This window comes from Octopus bimaculoides, chromosome 27 (genome assembly GCF_001194135.2).
Source record: "Octopus bimaculoides isolate UCB-OBI-ISO-001 chromosome 27, ASM119413v2, whole genome shotgun sequence".
In the NCBI taxonomy this organism is placed as follows: domain Eukaryota; kingdom Metazoa; phylum Mollusca; class Cephalopoda; order Octopoda; family Octopodidae; genus Octopus; species Octopus bimaculoides.
In genome coordinates this window covers 22,515,420-22,536,421 of record NC_069007.1, presented here as the reverse complement: position 1 = coordinate 22,536,421, position 21,002 = coordinate 22,515,420, and the positions used below count along the sequence as shown (strand labels likewise).

The following is a 21,002-nucleotide window of genomic DNA, read 5'->3' as shown; positions in this document are numbered from 1 at the left end:
ATATATATATATATACACATTCTGATGCCACCTCGCCTGTGGTGGCATCAAGTAAAAAGCACTTGATCAACTCTGCAGGGTGGCTGATGTTAGGAAAGGCATCCACCCATCAAAAAACCCTGCCAAAACAGACACTGAAGCCTGGTGCAGTCTTCTGTCTACCCAGCTCCTGTCAAACTGTCCAACCCATGCCAGTAGGGAAAGCAAACATTAAATGATGATGAGACACACACACACACACGAGTGGACAAAAAAAAGAAAAACAAGGTACTCAACACATTTAGTAGGAGTTATATTTATCATTTAACCCTTTTGATACAAACCCGGCTGAAACCAGCTCTGTACTACAAATGTCTCATTTTCATAAGTTCTGAATTAAAATCTTCCACCAGACCTTAGTCATAATCTAAAACTAGCTTAATGATAACCAAGTTATTTTACAAAACATCTCAAAATAAATCCAGTAAAGAAAGGTCTAAAATGGGCATGGAGCTGAATCAAACCTCCTTCTTTCCCTCACTCACTCTCTCCCACACGTGAGTTTCTTTCAGTTACTGTCTACCAAAACCACTCACAAGAACTTGGTCAGCCCAGGGCTATAGTACACCACACTTGCTCTCAGAAGAAGAAGAAGAAAAAGAAGCTAAGTCAACCAAAGCAAGATTTGAACATGAAGATACATAACAAAAACACAAGGCATTTTATGTGATGCTCTACCAATTCTGCCAGTCAACAGCCATATATCAATAAAAGAGCAGAAAAGAATAAAACCAAAATGACTTCTTGTTTCCTAATAAACAGAAATAGAACAGGACCTGAATGATTTATAGCAGAGAAGGTCAACATTTCATAGTTTATACCATGACTAGGTGCATTTTAAACAAAACTGCTTCTGCAGTCAATCAGTGCCAAGCAAGAGATTTATAGACAAGAAATGTATCAAAAATAAATCAATAAATAGGTGCATGCATGGCTGTATAGTAAGAAGCTGGCTTCTCGGCCACATGATTCTAGTCTTACTGCATGGCACTTTCGGTAAGTGTCTTCTACTCTAGCCTCAGGGCTGACCAAAGCCTTGTGAGTGGATCTAGTAGATGGAATCTGAAAGAAGCCCATTGTGTGTGTCTTCCATCACCACTTAATTGGTGTTGGTGTGTATGTCCCTGTAACTTAGCAGTTCAGCAAAAGAGACTAACAGAATAAGTACCAAGCTTGAAACGAAAAACAAATAAACAACTACTGGGGTCAATTCATTCAACTAAAAGTTCCAAGTGGTGCCCCAGCATGGCCATAGGGTAATGACTGCAACAAGTAAAAGACAAAAGATGAAAGTAAAATAAAACACACCCTAGTTTACAATAGTAGGACATGACTCCAGAGAGATTTACCTGCAGTTTGTAGCAGGTCAAACAACCACCCAGAGGCTATCTTGTCAGCATATTGTTGTTGGTAATGTACACACACACACACTCATCCATACAGATGTAAGGAATATTTTAACATCCCACTACTCTCATTGCTGTCCCCCGTAACTTAACAGCTCAGTACTGTCTGTCATCCCTTCTAACATTCAGAGAAGTGAACCTCCTCATTGTACCAATTTATAGTGAGGTGGAGAGTGGACTTACTCTTGGCCATTTACATAAAGAGGTAATGAACTGCAACAAGAAGCGTTAATCAGATAATGAGTCACTACTAATTCTGTAACTCACTGCACCAACACACACAAATACTTGAGATCAATGGACAAACGGAACACACACTTACAAAAATACACACCACATGTGAATACAGAACACAGGCACGTCTTGCTGTAGCTATGCACACACACTACATACGCTGCATACACAAATACAGAATTGGAACTGTCAGTTATGAGGTGAATTTAATGTGCAAGTGGCTGAGCATTCCACAGACATAGTTCTGAGAGAGATTCAGCATGACACACAATGTGACAAGGCTGGCCCTTTGAAATACAGGTTCTACGACTGGAGCAATGTGAAATAAAATGTCTTTGCTCATGGACACGACATACTGTTGGGTATTGAACTCATGACCTTATAGCTGTGAGCTGAATACCATAACCACTAAGCCACATAACTTCACCTTCAAACACAGAACACTCAAACAAATACTTAGCCACACACACTCAAATACACACACAAAAACCTACTACACAGTTAAATACAGAAAACACACAGAAGCAAACAGAAAAGCATACACACGTGCAAATACAGAAAAACACACACAAACATACACAGACAAGTATTCAAAGATGCAATGAACAGAAGTTCCGCAAAGGATTATATAAATCCATGCAGTAATTCAAGACCAACCTGTGAATAGTGAGGTACAATCTCATGAGTTCAGTAAATGCTGGATCTTCAAACCCTAACATGGAGGTAAAGTTCCATGTCCAGTCCTTATCTGGATCAATGGCACCAACTGAAGTGCCATCGCGGTACAGATTTCGGTAAATAATTGCTGCTATGGTGGGCAGTTTGGCAATGAGATTCATGGAATCTTCATAAACATACTGTAAAAAATACAAAGAAAAAGTTCTTTAAAAGAAAGAAATAGTCATGAAAGAAACTAATATATCAATTCAAAAATTTAATAATTATGACATAATTTATTTGGGCTTAAACATCCATTAATGCTGTCTCACCTGAAGAAATGATTGCATGATGATGATCTACCTGATGCCCATTGATACTATGAACTACACTGTGATCAACCAAGATATACATGTATATACATACATATATATGCACACACACATATATACATATTTATACATATATACTAAGGGAGGGAGAGAAAGATGGGCTTCTTTCAGTTTACATTTATCAAATTCAGTCAAGGTTTTGGTTGGCCTCAAAGCTATAGTTAGAAGACACTTGCCACAAGGTTCTACGCAGTTTGACTGAACTCAGAACCATGTGGTTGGGAAGCAAGCTTATTACCACAGAGCCACATCTGTACTTGGTATGATGAGTTTCATGGTTGAAAAATTGTAAACAAAAATACCCAAAACAACACCTAAGCAGACATTTATAAACAATGAACTTTGACACTGACAAGCCATCAGTATTCTGAGTGACTGATGCAGTTTTAGCTGACTGAATTTTAACATACAGTTCACCATTTCCTGCTTTACAAGGAATTCAGCTGAACAACGAGGCCAAAATACCAAGTAAATCAGAAATACTGCCAAAGTAAGTAAACAATGGTAGATTGCTAAACATTTGTTTTTAAGCGACCATGGAAGTCTAGTAGAATAGCAGCCAACCCCACCTCAATCTTAATTTTTTTTTTTTCATTTATCTATTTATTATTCTTTTTAAGGCTTTTGTAATCCTGGATATAATGTCTTGGAGGAAAAAAAGGAAAGACAGACTAGAAATTGTTGGAATGCTTTTCATCAAGAGATTGATGATGATGAAGGAGGAGGAAGGAAGGAAGGAAGAATAAGAATGAAAAAGGAAAAAGGACAAAGAAAGAAGTAGAAAAAAAAAAGAAAAACAAGAAGACGGAAGCAGCTGTTGTAGAGTTTTGAACAAAAGATATAAAAGTTAATTTTACCTGCCAATAGGTAGTCTTGTGGACTCCATCAGAATAAGCTTTTGCAAATTTGCTTTCACTGTTCAGTGCTGTAATGGCAGCGCTAAACTGAGACATAGGATGAAGGTTACTGGGGAAGTTGTTTAGCATGGTTATTACATGGTTAGGTAGTGCTGCTCTGTCGTTCCATTCCTGAAAGGTGGATTAGCTGTAATTAGCATTGATGTCTTTAACATAGGGGGGGGAAATTTTAGTGAAAAAGCAAATATTTAAGGGAGGGGTCAGTGGATTAAGTTTATCCCTAGAGGGAGGAAAAGGCAAAGTTCAGCTTAGTGAGATTTTAATGCAGAATGCAAACACAGTTGGAAGAAATACTGCAAGGTATTTTGTCCAGTACTTCAATTCTGCCAATACATTGCTGCTGCTGCCAACAACAACAACAGCAACAGCAACAACAACAACGGTAATAATAATAATGGTCTCGAATTTTTGCACAAGGCCAGCAATTTGGGAGAGGGGGTAAATTAATTACATCAACCCCAGTGTTTGAATGGTACTTATTTTATCAACCCTGAAAAGATGAAAAGCAAAGTCGATCTTGGTGGAATTTGAACTCAGAACGTAAAGACAGACTAAATGTTGCTAAATATTTTGCCCAGTGTGCTAACAATTCTTCCAGTTTAATAATAATAACTAGTGGGACCCATGAATATTTCAAGATAAAGTTCTTTTTTAATCTAAAATATACTCTCCTTCATTTTCTACAATGCTCTTCCCTCTCTCTGGTAGACTTGCAAGGCCCCTCTTCCAAAATCCACTTGTCTGTACTCTTCTACAGAATCCCATTTTTTCTGTCCAAATGATTTTGAAGACTGCAGGATAAATGAGAATCAGATGGGGCAATGTCTGACGAATATGGTGGGTGGGGCATCGTTTCTTATTCAAACTGCTCCAGCCTTTGGAATGTCATCTTCGCTGTATGTGACCAAGCATTATCCTGATGGAAGAACACCTTTTGTCTTGAAACCAAAGATGGTCGTTTTTCTTCTATCGCTGACTTAAGTCACTCAAGTTACTCACCGTAGATTTCTGTTATTGTTTGGTTTGGATTTAAAGGTTCAAAGTGGATTAAACCTTTCATATCCCACCAAATAGATAACACCTTACAGAGCTGAAAGGCCTTCTTTAGCCTGCGATGCCGGTATTTCTCCTTTCCCTACATTCATTCTCTGCGCATGATTAGACTCGGAAAGTTTGTAAGGAACCCATTGACCCAATTTACCGACTTTGCCAATGACACAGAGGTGTCAATGAATGGCTGAATGACCAAATCCAAGCCTCTCTGCTAGTTCCTCAACAGTTACGATGGGATTTTGTTCCACCAGGGTTTGCAGGATGTTCTCATTGAGCTCTACAGATCTTTCATGATGAGAATCGTCTTCTAGGCTGTACTTTCCAACTTCCAATTTCTGGAACCACCATTGACACTGGCTTACGCTTATTGTCCAATCCCCATTTACTGCATTAATATTCCTCGCACTTTCCATTGCGCCGTTGCCTTTATTGAACTCATGAAGCAAAATATGCCAAATATGCTCCTTTGTCATTTCCATTACAGCTTTGAAAAAGGTGTTAAAATCACACTCTTCAAAACTGCACAAGAGCACAACACACCACCCAATCTCACATGTTATAGGCACAAGGCCTGAAATTGGGGAGAGGGATACAGTTGACCTCCCAAAAGGATCGATCAAGGCAAAGTTGACATTGGTGGAATTTGAACTCAGAACGTCATGACAGACAAAATGCCACCAAGCATTTTGCCCAATATGCTAATGATTCTGCCAGCTTTAATAATCCTTTCTACTATAGGTGGTACTACAACTACTACCACTATCAAATAAATAATAATAATAATAATCCTTTCTACTAAAGGCACAAGGCCTGAAATTTTTTTTGGGGGGGGGACTAGCCGATCACATCAAACCCAGTGTTTCACTGGTACTTAATTAATCAAGGTCATACGTGGTTCACCTTGATATGAGATCACCATGTTGCACACTTACCAGATGGGTACTCATGATGAGTAGAGTGGGCTTCATATATTTGTACCCCAGAGCATGCACTGCTCTCTTGCATAATAATAATGGTTTCAAAATCAGGATAGGGAATAAGTCAATTACATCAACCCCAGTGCTCAACTGCTACTTATTCTATTGACCCAAAAGGATGAAAGGGAAAACAGAACTTGGATGAATTTGAACTGAGAATATAAAAACAGTTTTGCTTAATGTGCTAATGATTCTGCCATCTTGCCACAATAATGATGATAATAATAATTCTTCATTTGATAATAATTTGGTGTGTATTTATAAGATTTGATGGTGTATTTAAATGCAAAAGTTTATACACAAGAAACAGTGAAATACATAAAAGGCTTCACAATCTCACTTCTACACAGCCATATTACCTGGCAGGAGTTACATAATGTATGTTGTAACATATTCCTTTTGGACATTTTTCCACATGGATGTGTGAAGCATTAAAACCTGTCTGTTTTTAATAAACACACACTGGTATATATATATCTCCTGGCACTTCTTATCATCAGTTGTGAAGAAACTGCAAACCAAGCTCACATTTTTAGCTCTGTTGATGAGTTCTTCTGCATTGCTTAGATTCCTGTGTTTGTCTTTTATAGAAAGTTGCTCATGGAACCTTGCCATTTCTGTAAAGGAGCAATTTTAGAGGAAACATTCATGTTGTTGCTGCTTGTGGTGGTGAGGTTGGCAGTAGAACAACAATGTTGTGATGAAACAAGTGATAGAAGTACCAGTTGCAAAGGCAATATTTTTATTGTTGATTGGCAATCTTGGGAAATCCTTGCAATTGTGACAGTTGCTGCTGCTGCTGCTGTTGTTGTTGTTGTTGTTGTTGCTCCATTTTTTGTCAAACCTGTTTCTGACCTTCAAGATACTTCCACAGTATCTCCATGATATCTCCCAACATCAGCAAATTCTTTTAGTAACAGCTTATTTCTTAGATTTTATTCTGCCCTTGCCCCACACCTACATCTATATAACAATCCCTTCTACTAGGGGGTGGGTGGGAGAGGCTAATCAATTACATCGACTCCGGGGCTCAACTGGAATTTTGTTCAACAATTCTGAAAGGACAAAAAGCAAAAGTTGTCCCCGACAAAATTTGAACTCAGAATGTAACGACAGACGGAGTGCTGCTAAGTATTTTGCCTGGCATGCTAACCATGCTGCCAACTGACCACCTTTTATGCTTCTAACAAAATGGCCAATATAAAGCTTGATGTGACAACAAGCTAGCAGAACCATTAACATGCTGGACAAAATGATTACTGGCATTTCATTTACCATTACGCTTCGTGTCAAATTCTGCCAAGGTGAACTTTACCTTTCATCCTTTCAGGGTTGATAAAATAAGTACCAGTTGAGCACTGGGGTTGATGTAATCAACTTATCCCTACCCTCAAAACTGCTGGCTTTGCGCCAAAATTTGAAACCAATATAAAGGTTGGTTGGTTAGTGTATAAAGAGAGACCGAGAAAGAGTTAACACAAGGGATGCAGATTGAGTGCACAAACTAAGCTTGGTGGCAGGCAATGATAAAGGAATGTTTCTCTCTTGCCCAAGGTGCCATATGGTGGGACTGAACCTATAATTATGTGGTTAGGAAGCAATCTTCTAACTATGAAGCCATGGCCATGCTGTATCTCCTTATATTACACATGGTGACAAAACTACACTTCTAAAGTTACTCATTATGTAACAATTTATCACTAGTCGTACTATACTCTACGCATTATAATGTTTTTGCCTATCTCCACCATTCCCATCACTGGCTAAAATTAAGCCTTCAGCATTTAAACTGGCCATATCCAGTCAAAATATTCTGTTTTATCTTCAAACCATCCAGATCCGGTCTCTCACACTTACCCTACAATATTATTCTAAAATCAAACAATCATATCAGTGAAATCTCAAAGCCATAAGATAATTCATGACTAATTCAAATCAATGTGAACAAATAAATATTACATTTGACAGAGTAATCTGTGTGCTAAGAGCTTCAAATGGCCATAATCCAGACCAAATATTCTGTTTTCTATTCAAACTGACCAGATCTGGCTTCTCACATCTTACAATGTTATTCTGAAAATAACTACATAATTGAAACTTCAAAGCCACAAGATAATACATAATTCAAACCAATGCGAATAAATAAGCATTAGGCTTGTCAGAGTAATCTGAATGTGAAACGGTTAAATCCCGATACAAAAGACTTATCTAAAAGCCATCAATTACTGATAGTCCACATATATATTTTTATTTAAATGTCTTTTACTTTGTAGATATAGCTACAGTATCTACCTCCACCCCTACATCATATAAGTACAGTATCTGCCCTACCCCCAATATCACCCTATTTACATCAGACTCTCTAGATATTACTACAGTATCTCCCCACAATGTCACCCCCACCACACCTGACTTTCTAGATATGAAAGTATCTACCTTCCCCAGATCATCCCACCACCCCTGACCATCTCGATACGACAGTATCTACCCCTCACTGTGAAAAACATCTGATTTAAGAATCACCCGGCTATCCTTAACACCTGACCTACAAAATTCTGTATTAGCTATCCCCCACCCCACAATACTTCATCTGGAAATCTGACTGAGCACCCGACGTTGTAGAAACTTTTGGAGAAAGAGAGAACCTTACCTTCGAAATAGCATCAACCTGCTCCTGGGTTGGTATATCACCTGTGACCAGGAGCCAGAACAGACCTTCTGGAAGAGGTTCTTCTCCGCCACCATGAGCTTTTGGTAGGATTTCCTGACATTCCGGAATGCTGTAATTTCGGAAACGGATCCCTTCATCTGCATCTAGGACAGAGGTCTCCGTTACAAGGCCTTTGATGCCACGCATACCACCAAACACCTGCAGAAAGAACAAAAATGTAGGGGTTAACGACACACAAAACACCATGACACCTACAGCTAACAACACATGGAATACATGTACGATTAACAATATAAACTGGTGTACATACTGATTCAGGGTGCCAAAGAGAAGACTGCTCTGGTTTGGTCAAATGATCTGAGTAAGGTAAAAGATTACTTTCTTGAGTCATGCTGACTCATAAAAGACTTGTTCCTGGTTTCCATGGCATATACATTCCCCCACCTGGACAGGACGCCAGTTCGTCACAGGATTATTCATTTTTGCCAGTTAGATGGACTGGATCAATGTAAAATGAAGTGTTTTGCTCAAGAACACAATGCATTGCCTGGTCCAGGAATCGAAACCACAATCTCATGATCATGAGTCCAATACCCTAACCACTAAGCCACACACCTCCACATATGATGTGAATGGATGTAGATAGCTCCATAAAGAAGTGCTGATCATTCAACGTGGATGAAACTTGTGGAAGAGGGAGACCCAGAAGGACATAAGACAAAGTACTGAAGGACAACCTCAGGACACTGAGCCTCACGGAGGAGATGACAAAGGACCAAGATATCTGACACCTTGCTGTGCTCAAGAAGACACGTCCTCCACAGCAGAATTGTTAATGCCACACCCCCTGCTAAAGAGAATTGACCTGGAAGAGCCCTGTGACACATGCTGGTGACACATAAAAGCAACTGTGCTGACACCAAGTAAAAAGCTCTCGTGCCAGTGCCACCTAAAAAGCACTCAGCACTCTGTGGAGTGGATGGCTTTAGGAAGAGCATCCAACCGTAGAAACCAAACCAAATCAGACTGGAACCTGGTGTAGCTCTGTGTTTGCCAGCACTTGACAAGCCGTCCAACCCATACCAGCATGGAAAAGAGACATCAAATGGGAACAATGACTGGTACATGTAGGATAAACAAAATATATGAGGTACATGTAAAGTTAACAGATGCTTGATACATGTAGGATTAACATATCCTGGGTACATGTAAAATTAACAAAACACAGGGTACATTAATAACATCTTATAGTATATGTAGGCTCAACAATGCTGAGTACAAGCAAGCAGGATCAATAACACATCCTGGGTGCCTGTAGGGTCAACAACATATGCAGGGTACATGCAGTCTTCAGTAGCTAAGGCTGACCCAAAGGTTGAGGCCATACAACAACAACAACAAGGAATGACACACTGTATAGTGTATACCTAGATGCACCATGATTGGGAAAACAAAAATGATCACAGTAAGTTACCTTCAACTCTTTTTAAAATTTTTTTTATATCAACCCACCTGATATTACCCCTAGGTCTATGATACAAATTTCCCGTGTTAAGGTGATGTAAACCTTCCATGAATATTTCAGGTTGATTAATATTGCACACACCAGCTTAATACTTCAGTACTCAACCCTGCAGCATTTAAACTGGTCATATCTGGCCAAAATATTCCACAAGTTTTACGCTCAAACTGGCCAGATCCAGCCTTTCCAATCTACCTTACAATGTCATTCTAAAAATAAAACAATCACATCATTGAAATCTTGAAGCTATGACAATGCATGATTATTTCAAGAGAATCTGAATAGAGAAGCATTACAATTGACAGAGTATCCTGAATGCTAAAGGGTTAAACCAGCCACATCCAGCACAAATATTCTGTTTTATGGTGAAACTGATCAGATCTGGCCTCTCACACCTAACCCACAATGTCATTCTAAAACAATCACATCATCAAATTCTCAAAGCTACAAGATAATGCATGATTAATTCAAAACAACGTGGATAAATATTACATTTCACAGAATAATCTGAATGCTAAAGGGTTAATAATGACAAAGTCTATTTTACTAAATTCATTATTTCTAAAATTAATCGAAACAAAGTGTGTTTCAACAGAAAAACAGTAACAAAAGGGCTAAATGATAAAGAAGACTGGATTAGAGCTAATCCTGGGCTTAATAGTAACAACATACCTGGTCAACCGTAACTTCACCAATCTTGGTATTGCCATATTGTTTACGGAACTCGATGACTTCTTTTTGTTTTTCAGGGATTTTCTTTTCTAATACATCTTTTAAATTCTGAAACCAAACAAATGGATAAAAATTAATAATAATAATGTTTTAGATTTTGAAGGAAGCACAAGCAATTTCACAAAAGGCACCCATGTCGGTGCCACATCAGGAGCACTTGTGCCAGTGGCATGTAAAGGGCACATAAAAGACACCCACTACACTCTTGGAGTGGTTGGCATTAAGAAGGACCTCCAAATGTAGAAACCAAGCCAAAATCAGACTGGAGTCTGGTATAGCTCTGTGGCTTACCAGCTCCAGTCAAACTGTCCAACCCCTGCCAGCATGGAAAATGGACGGTTGATGATGATGTACACACATGAAAGGAACTTCTGCCTATCAAATTCAATCGCAAGGTTTTGGTCAGCCAAAGGCTATAGCAGAAGACATTTGGCTAAGGGGCCATGCAGTGGGACTGAGCCCCAAACCATGTGGTTGAGGGCATCAACTTGTACAAACCATGCCAAAACAGACAATTGGAGCTTGCCGCAGCTATCAGGCTGGCCAGCTCCTATCAAAGTGTCGAACCCATGCCAGCTTGAAAAACAGACTGGTACTTATTTTATCAACCCTGAAAGGATGATAGGCAAAGTCAGCCTCAGAAAATGTAGACCAAGGGTGGGGAAACTTTTTAGTGTGGCAGGCAAAAGGTTCCAAAACAAAAGAGTCCATGGGCAGATCACAAGTTCTAACTCTTATATCTGTGTAACTCTTGTATATATATGGATGTATAATTCGATATACATTAATAAAAATAAGTTTAACACATTAAATTAACACGAAACATCTTCATTAATGCCACCACTGAATTTAGGATGTTTATATATCTTTATGAGGTATTCTATATTCTTCAGCTTGAGTGTAGTTGGGTCTGAAGGGGGTAGCACAAACATAGCAATATGTGTTTTATAGCGGAAACAAAATTTCCGTTCAAATGAGAATTACCAGACGATTTTCTGTTCGAGCCTAACCTTTTTAAGTCATAGTGGAAACGTGACCTATGTCACAAAGAGGAATATGAGTATTGTATAAATTTTATGATTGAAAAACTTTACTTTATTTTGTACATACGAATATGCCAACCTGTGGGTGCAATTGCACCCGTGGATTGGGGTTTCCCCACCCCTGATATAAACATGAAATGCTACTAAGCATTTCATTTGGTATGCTAACAATTCTGACAACTTCATAATAATATCAATAATATGCCACCTTAATAATCATCATCATTAACATCCATTGCCCATGCTGGCTTGGGTTGGATGGTTTGACTGGATTGGCATGCTGCACCAGACTCCAGTCTGATTTGGCATGGTTTTCTATGGCTAGATGCCCTTCCTATTGCCAACCACTCTGCGAATGTAATGGGTGCTTTTAGGCACCACTGGCATGACACCAAGGTGCATTTACATGCCACCAGCACAGGTGCCAGTTTGTGTGACACCAGTATATGCCACAACTGTGATTTTTCTCGGTCTGATGCGTCTTCTTTCGGTTTCCATCGACAAAATTCACTCACAAGGCTTTGGTCAACCCAAGGCTATAGAAGATATTTGCCCAAGGTGCCACTCAGTGGAACTGAACCTGAAACTATGTGACTGGGAAGCAAGCTTCTTACCACACAACATTGCCTGTGCCTGATGACAAATATGATATATTCTGTCCAACCCCATAACAATCAGATATGAAGTGCATCAGTGACAGGTCAGTTAGAAAAAAGAAAAAAAAACTAATGCAATTGTTAGTAAAATGTTAGATATTAATTTTTTTAAAAAATGAAATAAGACAAAAACACCAATTCATACTATACACAAATGTGTGGGCATGCGGTTAACAAGTTCAATCTTATTGTAGGAGTCCTAGTTCAAATCCAGGCCAAAGTCAAGTGTCCGCTCCAATCCAGGCCTCAGATCAATCAAATTGTTTTCCTAGTTGAGAATTGTATTGTATAGCGTGGAAACGTAGCAGGTGGATAGTAGGTGTCCTACAGTGGTACAATTTATATGGTACCACTTACAAATCATTTCAACTCTTCAGCATATCCGGTCAAGATATTTAACCTTGTTTTACGTTGAAACTAGTAGGGTCCAGCCTCTCACCTCAACTCTACAATGTCATTCTAAATTTAAACAATCACATTGAAATCTCTAAACTACAAAATACTGCATGATAAATTCAAAACAATATATAGGCACAGGCATGGCTGTGTGGTAAGAAGCTTGCTTCACAACCACATGCTTCCAGGTTCAGTCCCACTGTGTGGCACCTTGGGCTAAAAATCTTCTGTTATAATCTTGGGCTGACCAAAACCTTGAGAGTGGATTTGGTAGACAGAAACTGAAAGAAGCCCATCATATATATACTGAACTACAAAAGAAACGTCATACTGTAAAAGATTATTTCACACACAATATTGAGATTATGTGGACTTCAAGGTAATTTGACATCAGGAAGATGTTCAACCATATTATTTTTTGTTGACTCCATGCCAGTGACACGCAATGGGGGATGCCCGTGCCAGTGACAAGCAAGGGGTTGCTTGTGCCGGCGTCACGCAAGGGGTTGTCATGCCGGCATCAAACAATGGGGTGCCAGTGACATATAACAGACCCCAGTGCACTGGCATTCGGAAGGGCATTCAGCTGCAGAAAGCATTCCAAAACAGACAACGGAAGCCTGCTGCAGCTCTCCAACTTAGCAGATCTGGTTAAACCAGCTAACACATGCCAGCATGGAGAGCAGATGTTAAATGATGATAATTACGAAGGAGTCTCTTGAACAGGAAAGATAAGTGAGCTGAGAGAGCTTCTCAAACTAAACAGGGTTATGAAGCTAAAAGCTACCGACTGAACCAGTAAGAATGTCAATAATAGAGCAATCAACAAGGATGCTGCTAAATGATGCAAACTCTAGGGGTATGTTTGTGAGTGAAGTAGATGAGTGTGGGGAGCAACAAATGAGTGAGTACACACAACTATGTCGGAGAGAGAGAGAGACCGAGTGTACACAGCTGTGTGTGTGTGTGTGTGTGTGTGTGTGTGTGTGTGTGTAGGTGAATTGTTACAAGTGAGCAAGAGCATGTGGTTTGAGGGAGTGTGTGAGTGTGAGTGCATGCAAAGTGTGAGGGAGTGCATGTGGTGAGTAAGTGTGTGTGAGTGGTGTAAGAGTGAGAGTGCATGCAAAGTGTGAGTGAGGGTGCGTGTGGTGTGTGTGTAGTGAGAGTGCACAAGGTGTGTGAGTGTGTATGGTGTGTGTGTGTGTGTGTGTGTGTGTGTGTGTGTGTAGTGAGAGGGCACATATGCGCAAATGGGAGTGCATGAGTGTGTGTGAATAAGTTATGCCAAACCAGAAATCAGAGGCTCATAAAAAGCTACTTACAGTACTTGGTGCTGTAGTAAAAGTTCTTATCTTACATTGCTTCAAGTGTTGTATATTCTGGAAGAGAGAAAGTATTTTATTTTAGAAATAATAATTATACAATGTACAGATAATTATAAAATAACTCAATGAAGGAAGTAGTGTAAAACCAATAAAGATGATTAAAGCTGAACAAATTCAGCAATAAAATTATAATATAGTTTCTTTTTTTTTTTTTTTTTGAATCCTTAAACATAATTCTGACATAAAATAATAGGCTTCATTCATTTTCCATCTACCAGATCCCACTCACTAGGCTTTGGTCAACCTAAGGCTATAGTAGAAGACACTTGCCCAAGGTATCATGCAGTGGGACTGAACTCAGAAGTATGTGGCGGGAAGCAAACTTCTTACAGTCAGACCAATGCCTGTAGCAATTAGCATATAATTATTTTAATTAAATATTGGCTCAATGGCAGATACCAGAACTTTACTTTTATTCTAAGGCAAACCACCTGTCTGGCGACAGGGTTAAATTATTAATGCTAAGGTGGGTGGGACAAGGTAGGACAATGGTTGACAAAATACCACACAGTGTTTACATCACTGTATATAGAAATACAGTGAAGGCATGTGACTTAGTGGTTACAGGTAATTAGCTAATGATCATAAGATAGGGAGTTTAGTGCCTGGCAATGCATTGTGTCCTTGAGCAAGACACTTTATTTCATGTTGCTCCAGTTGACTCAGCTGGCAAAAATGTGTAATATCCATATTTCAAAGGGCCAGCTTTGTTACATTCTGTGTCCTGCTGAATCGCTCTGAGGTCTACATTAAGAGTACACATGTCTGTGGAGTGCTCAGCCACTTACACATTAATTTCATGAGCAGGCGGTTTTGTTGGTCGGATCAAGTGGAACCTTTGTCATCAGAACTGACAGAGTGTCACAACAAAAAAGATAGAAATACGGTAATGTCTGCCAGCATTATCGATTGCATATATACACTTCATAGGGAGCACTCCCAAACCCTACCCTGCAGCAAATTTAGCATATAAACAAAACACTCTATGTATGTGTGATCAGTAATGCTTACATTACAACAACTATTTTTAATCGGTAATTTAATTAATTTATTACACCGAGTGTAATAACTCATGCTTTAATGTATGTATTAACCAATTTTGCAGTTAAAACACGCTTTTATTTCTATTAATATAAAAAACAATAAAGAATTTGGTAAAATGACTGTCAATTATTAACCTTTTAATGCCATATCCAGCCTAAATATTCTAGGACAAAGGGCCTCTTGCTCAGGGTAAAAGGCAGACTGTATGACACGTGTGCAAACAGCCATGCTACATGTCAGTGAAACATGGGCCATGACTGTTGAGGGAATGCGTAAGCTTGCAAGGAATGAAGTCAGTATGCTCCACTGGATGGGTAATGTCAGTGTGCATACACGACAGAGTGTAAATGCCCTTGAGAGAAAAGTTGGACATAAGAAGCATCAAATGTGGTGTGCAAGAGAGAAGACTGTGCTGGTATGGCCATGTGTTGCATATGGATGAGGAAAGTTCTGAAAAAGTGTCACACCCTAGCAGTAGAAGGAACCTGTGGAAGAGGTGGACCCAAGAAGACCTGGGATGAGGTGGTGGCAAGTGGCCGAGACCTTTGGAGATATGCTGTGCTTGAGAAGACCCGGCAAGCCAGGTGAGACTGTAACTGTGGCCTATGCCAGTGCAGCATAACGGGACCATTTAAGAGTACCCTTCAATCATTAGGTAATAAACTACACTTGAGTCAAGGGAAGTCATTGTTGTGGCCGATGCCAGTCCTGCCTGATTGGTTTCTGTGCCGGTGACACTTAAAAAGCACCCTTTGAGCGTGATCGTTGCCAGTGCCACCTGACTGGTCCCAAACTGGTGGCATGTAAAAAGCACCATTCAAGCATGGTCAATGCCAATAGTGCCTGACTGGCTCCTGTGCCAGTGGCATGTAAAAAGCACCCACTACACTCTCGGAGAGGTTGGCGTTAGGAAGGGCATCCAACTGTAGAAACTATGCCAGATCAGATTGGAGCCTGGTGCAGACTCTGGCTTGCCATCCATCAGTCAAAACTGTCCAACCCATGCCAGCATGAAAAGCGGATGTTAAACAACAATGTGTGTGTGTGTGTGTGTGTGTGTGTGTATAAACACACCACGTGAAAAATATTTGAATTTTAAACAAGAAAATACAAAATTAAAATGTGGATAAATAGATAGACTGAAACAAAGAAACGCACACAGTTATTTGTGTTATTCAGCTACTTTAATGACATATGAAACCATCCTTCCATCTGACAAACCCACACACACACCTACAGAAAACCTACTGTTTATAGACATGGCCATACAGGATACATATATATATACTCACTCATTGTTTTACTATTAAACGCTCAGAACTATCGAAGCATTGTTTACAATGACACCTATTCAGGTCATATACACACTACTGTCTTACTATCACACTTATTATGTAACGAACATACGTATGGAGAATACGTATATACATACAAGGAACACATACACACACACACACACACACATGCTATTGTTTACTATGAGATACATAAGTACAAATACACACACACACACACAAATATTTGCATAAATTACAAAATTAGGTATAAATTGAAATATTACAGAAACGGTGGTGGAGATGGTAAAGTAAACCCTAATCCTGAAGTAAATGCATAACTGCTGCAGCTGCTGTTGTCACCACCACAAAGTCTGTGTTTAACTAGTTCTTTTTGTATAACCATAGGTCAACCCTGATAAGCAATGTCTGTAATGATCAAGGATATTGAAACCATATCTTCTACTCAAAGTACCTTTAGATTACATTATCTAATATGGCTACAACCTCCCACCCACCTAAAAAAAAAAAAAACAGAAGCTAAAATGTAGTTTGAGAGAGATTTGCTGTAGTTTCTAGCAAATCAACCACATAAAGACTAACTTCTCCATTACCCAGCAGCAGTAGCAGTAGTAGTAGTTTAACCATGTAGCATTTAAACTGGCCAAATCCAGTTCACATATCCTGCTTGCTTTATGTTCATACTGGTCAGATCTCTCACACCTACCCAACAATGTCATTCTAAAAATAAACAATCATTTCATCAAACTCTCAAAGCTACAAGATAATGCAAGATTAATTCAAAACTCTGCAAAACAAATAAGCATTACAGTTGACAAAGTAATCTGAATGCTAGCTGAAGGGTTAACCCCCATTCCCCATGGCCCAGGTCAGTCTTCCACCAGCTAATCAATCATCTAATCCCATCCATTTTTTATCTATGGACCCCTTTGATTGCTATTTTATTCTGGTGGACTCCCATAGCCATTCAATGTTTAAAACTTAGTTTTGAAGAAACTTCTTCCAAAATTCCTATTTCATTTTTCACCTTTTCACTTGTGGAGGTTGAACCCTGTCAAATGTTAGAGAAAGAAACCCAGCTGTTTCTTGCAATAATTACATCCAAAGCAAACATTTTTCAGGAGCCCTTAAAATACTATTGTGGGTCCCTAATTTACTATTTTGCTGCATGGATCCCCAAAAATCTTATATGGATCCTCAGGGACCATAGGGATCCTGGCTGAGAACCATTGATCTAAGATATTCCTGCCCCTAACATGACCATTCCATCTCTTCAGACTAAGTTCACCTTGGATAACATTATCCAAAATGTCTTTATTTTATTTTTTTTTTTATGGTAAAGTGTAATTTTTTTTTTGAGACTTGGCAGTTTTTTCTAACAGTTTGGAGTTGACAAACTGGTAGAGTGTCATAAGAGCATTGAACAGAATTCCTTGTGCTACTGGTTCTGGCTGTCTGAGTTCAAATCAGGCCAAGGTCAATGAATTAAGTATTATTCAAGAACTGGAATCAACACTACTACTCTCTAGGTTGGAATCAACTGCATTACATGTGGTTTCAGGTTCAGTTCCACTGCATGGTACCTTAGGTAAATAGGTTCTACAAGGTGCATTCCAGAAGTTTTTAGGAAAGGCATTAATTTCAAAGAAGTAGAAAACTTCAATCTCTTTCAAAGTCGGATCTTCTGACTTCAAAGCACTTTTTGTAGAGCTTCGGCCACTTCATGAAGATTCCATGTCAACCAATGCTGAGTGTGTGAGCGAGTGTGTGTGTGACTCATACCACAACACTGAATTGGCAACCATGTTTGTTTATGTTGCTGTAACTTAGCAGTTCAGCAATAGTGGCCGACAGAATAAGTACCAGACTTAGATCTTTGAGTCCTGCTCATAGAGTCCCTCGCTAGATACAGAGACAGAGTCGAGGGAGGGGTTAGCAACCTGTTCTCATAGAAAAACCTCCCAAAAATCATCCTCAAAAAAAAAAATCATTCAAGGACAGAACAGTGTTCATTGGAGCATGAAAGAGAAGAAAAGAGTAAAGAAATAAATAAAAATACTAAACCAAGCCAAGACTTAAATTGATGCATCTAGACAGGGTTTAGTGGCTCAGCCCTAATGTGTTTGGCCTGTTCGTCTGAAAGGATTAATGAAATGCATAAATATATAATAAATATTTAGTGTGAAGTGGCGAGATGACTCAAGTAGAACATTGCTGATTACATTGATGTATTTATTGTGTATAACTGATGCTCATATGTATATATATATTATCAGTCGAAACTCTCAACAGATCTGCTCAAACAAGCTGTCTTGACAAGGATACAACAAGTGTACTGCTTGTCATCATCATCACTTCAAGTCCACTCTCCATGCTGGCATGGGTTAGACAGTTTGACTGGAGCTGATAAGCCAGAGAGCTGCACCCGGTTCCAGTCTGACTTGGCTCGGTTTTGACAGCTGGATGTTCGGCAAAAGTGACGGATAGAATAAGTACTAGGCTTACAAAGAAGAAGTCCATTTGTTCAACTAAAGGCGGTGTTCCAGCATGGCCACAGTCAAATGACTGAAACAAGTAAAAGAGTAAAAGAATATATATGTGCATATATCTTTGTTTCTCCCTTACTACCACTGCTTGATAACCAGTGTTGGTCTGCTTACGTCCTTATAACAACTCCGCAAAAGAGACGGACAGTATATGTACTAAGCTTGAAAAAAAAAAATTCTTGGGTTGATTTCTTCAACTAAAACCCTTTAAGGCAGTGCTCCAGCATGACCACAATCGGATGACTGAGACAAATAAAAGAATAAAATGAACACTATTTTAAGAAAACAAAAGCCACAAATAATAATGTCCATTTAGTACAAGGTATACACGGAAGAGATAAATCAAGTAATTTTATCAACTTGATTAAAATAAATTATAAGTGCTTTTATCTATTTTGAAAACACACCCACTCTTCCTCGTGCAAAGATATGCTGAGCCACAGATACAATCAACACAGCTACATAGCCACACAGGTATAATGCAGATAAGTACATAGATGCAATTACATGCACCCATAGAGAGCAGTTCCACACAAACACCGATATGGTGAGTGACAAACTGACATCTCTACACCTACACACACAGATAAATAGACACCTGTACACAAAACAAGCCCCTACACACACACACACACAGAACCACACCTTTACTGAGCTACCGCCCTACAAACACAAGGCATACACATACCAATCACACACATACAAAGATTCACACATTTATACATATACAGATAAAAAAACTGTACACAAAACAAGCCCCTACACACATACACAGAAGCACACATTTACACTCTCACACACATCTTTATGAAGCTACCATCCTACAAGCAGAAGACACACATACCAACCACACACATACAATCACAAAGAACCCATTCACACATTCAAGCCACCACTCTATAAATACAAGTCACAAAAAGAAAAAGAACCCCTACACAGTCATACATACCAATAGACAGACACTGGTACACAAAACAAGCCCCTACACACAGAAAAACACCTTTACACACACATACACATGTACTGAGCTACCACTCTACAAACCCAAGACACATGGGTACACACAGAAAGAACCACTGCACATATTCACATTTATACACACACACACAGACAGCTATACACAAAACAAGTCCCTACATACACACACACACACCTTTATACAATCTTTCACACTTATATCAAGCCACTCTACAAATGCAAGGCATTCACACAGAAAAAGAAACAACCCCTACCTACAAGCAATCACACATTTATACACATACATATAGACAGACACCTGTAGAGAAAATAATCCCCCCTGCACACCACACACACCCAGACAGTCACACCTCCATACAATCTCTCACACACCCATACCACCAATACAGAGCTATCACCCTACAAACATAAGACACATACCAGCCACACAAATACTAAACCATCTAATTGAGAGGCATCAGTGTAAATGTCAGCATATTTGTTGGTCTCCTTACACACTCTCTTACTCTCTCTCTCTCTCTCTCTCTCTCTCCACACACACACACAATGACACAGAGGTCAAATCACTCCTGCACACTATCATAGTGAGGCATTAAGTGATTCCTTAAAGGTCACCTTAAACACAGAGCAATGCCTTGGGAGTGAAATTGCATAAACAACAACTGGGTGAAAGCCCTGTGTGTGAGCCACTTGAAACGGCCGTAATGCATCACTATTTGATATCCTGTTGCTTATTTTGATATATATATATATATATATATATATATATATATATATATATTGTTGTATTTGGGGATGGTCATGTTGCCAGTTTAGCCAATAAAAACACATGCACTGTATATTTGGTGTTAATTTGCTTCAGCTTTATTTTATATTAATCGTATTTCAGCCAGAGTCCTTTCGTCACACTTCTGTGACCTTTGCTTTCTTCTTTCTCTTTTTTTGTGTGTCCCTCCTTACTGACGATCAGCCATTAATACAAAATGGCTGATCGTTAGTAAGGCGGGACACACGAATAAGATCTGGCCCAAATACGATTAATATAAAATAAAGCTGAAG

The 21,002-nt window shown here is 39.1% G+C and overlaps 1 protein-coding gene across 1 annotated transcript in view; it reads right to left on the bottom strand.

Moving 5' to 3' along the window:
• The window catches only part of LOC106875646 (citrate synthase, mitochondrial), a 51,364-nt gene that overhangs the window by 8,748 nt on the left and 21,614 nt on the right, over positions 1 to 21,002 (bottom strand). Inside the window, exons 2-6 of the mRNA XM_014923884.2 lie at positions 14,018 to 14,074; positions 10,541 to 10,648; positions 8,326 to 8,544; positions 3,586 to 3,756; positions 2,337 to 2,536 (exon numbers count right to left, since the gene is read on the bottom strand). Coding sequence (XP_014779370.2) covers positions 2,337 to 2,536; positions 3,586 to 3,756; positions 8,326 to 8,544; positions 10,541 to 10,648; positions 14,018 to 14,074 — 755 coding nt within the window. The remainder of the gene's footprint in view (positions 1 to 2,336; positions 2,537 to 3,585; positions 3,757 to 8,325; positions 8,545 to 10,540; positions 10,649 to 14,017; positions 14,075 to 21,002) is intronic.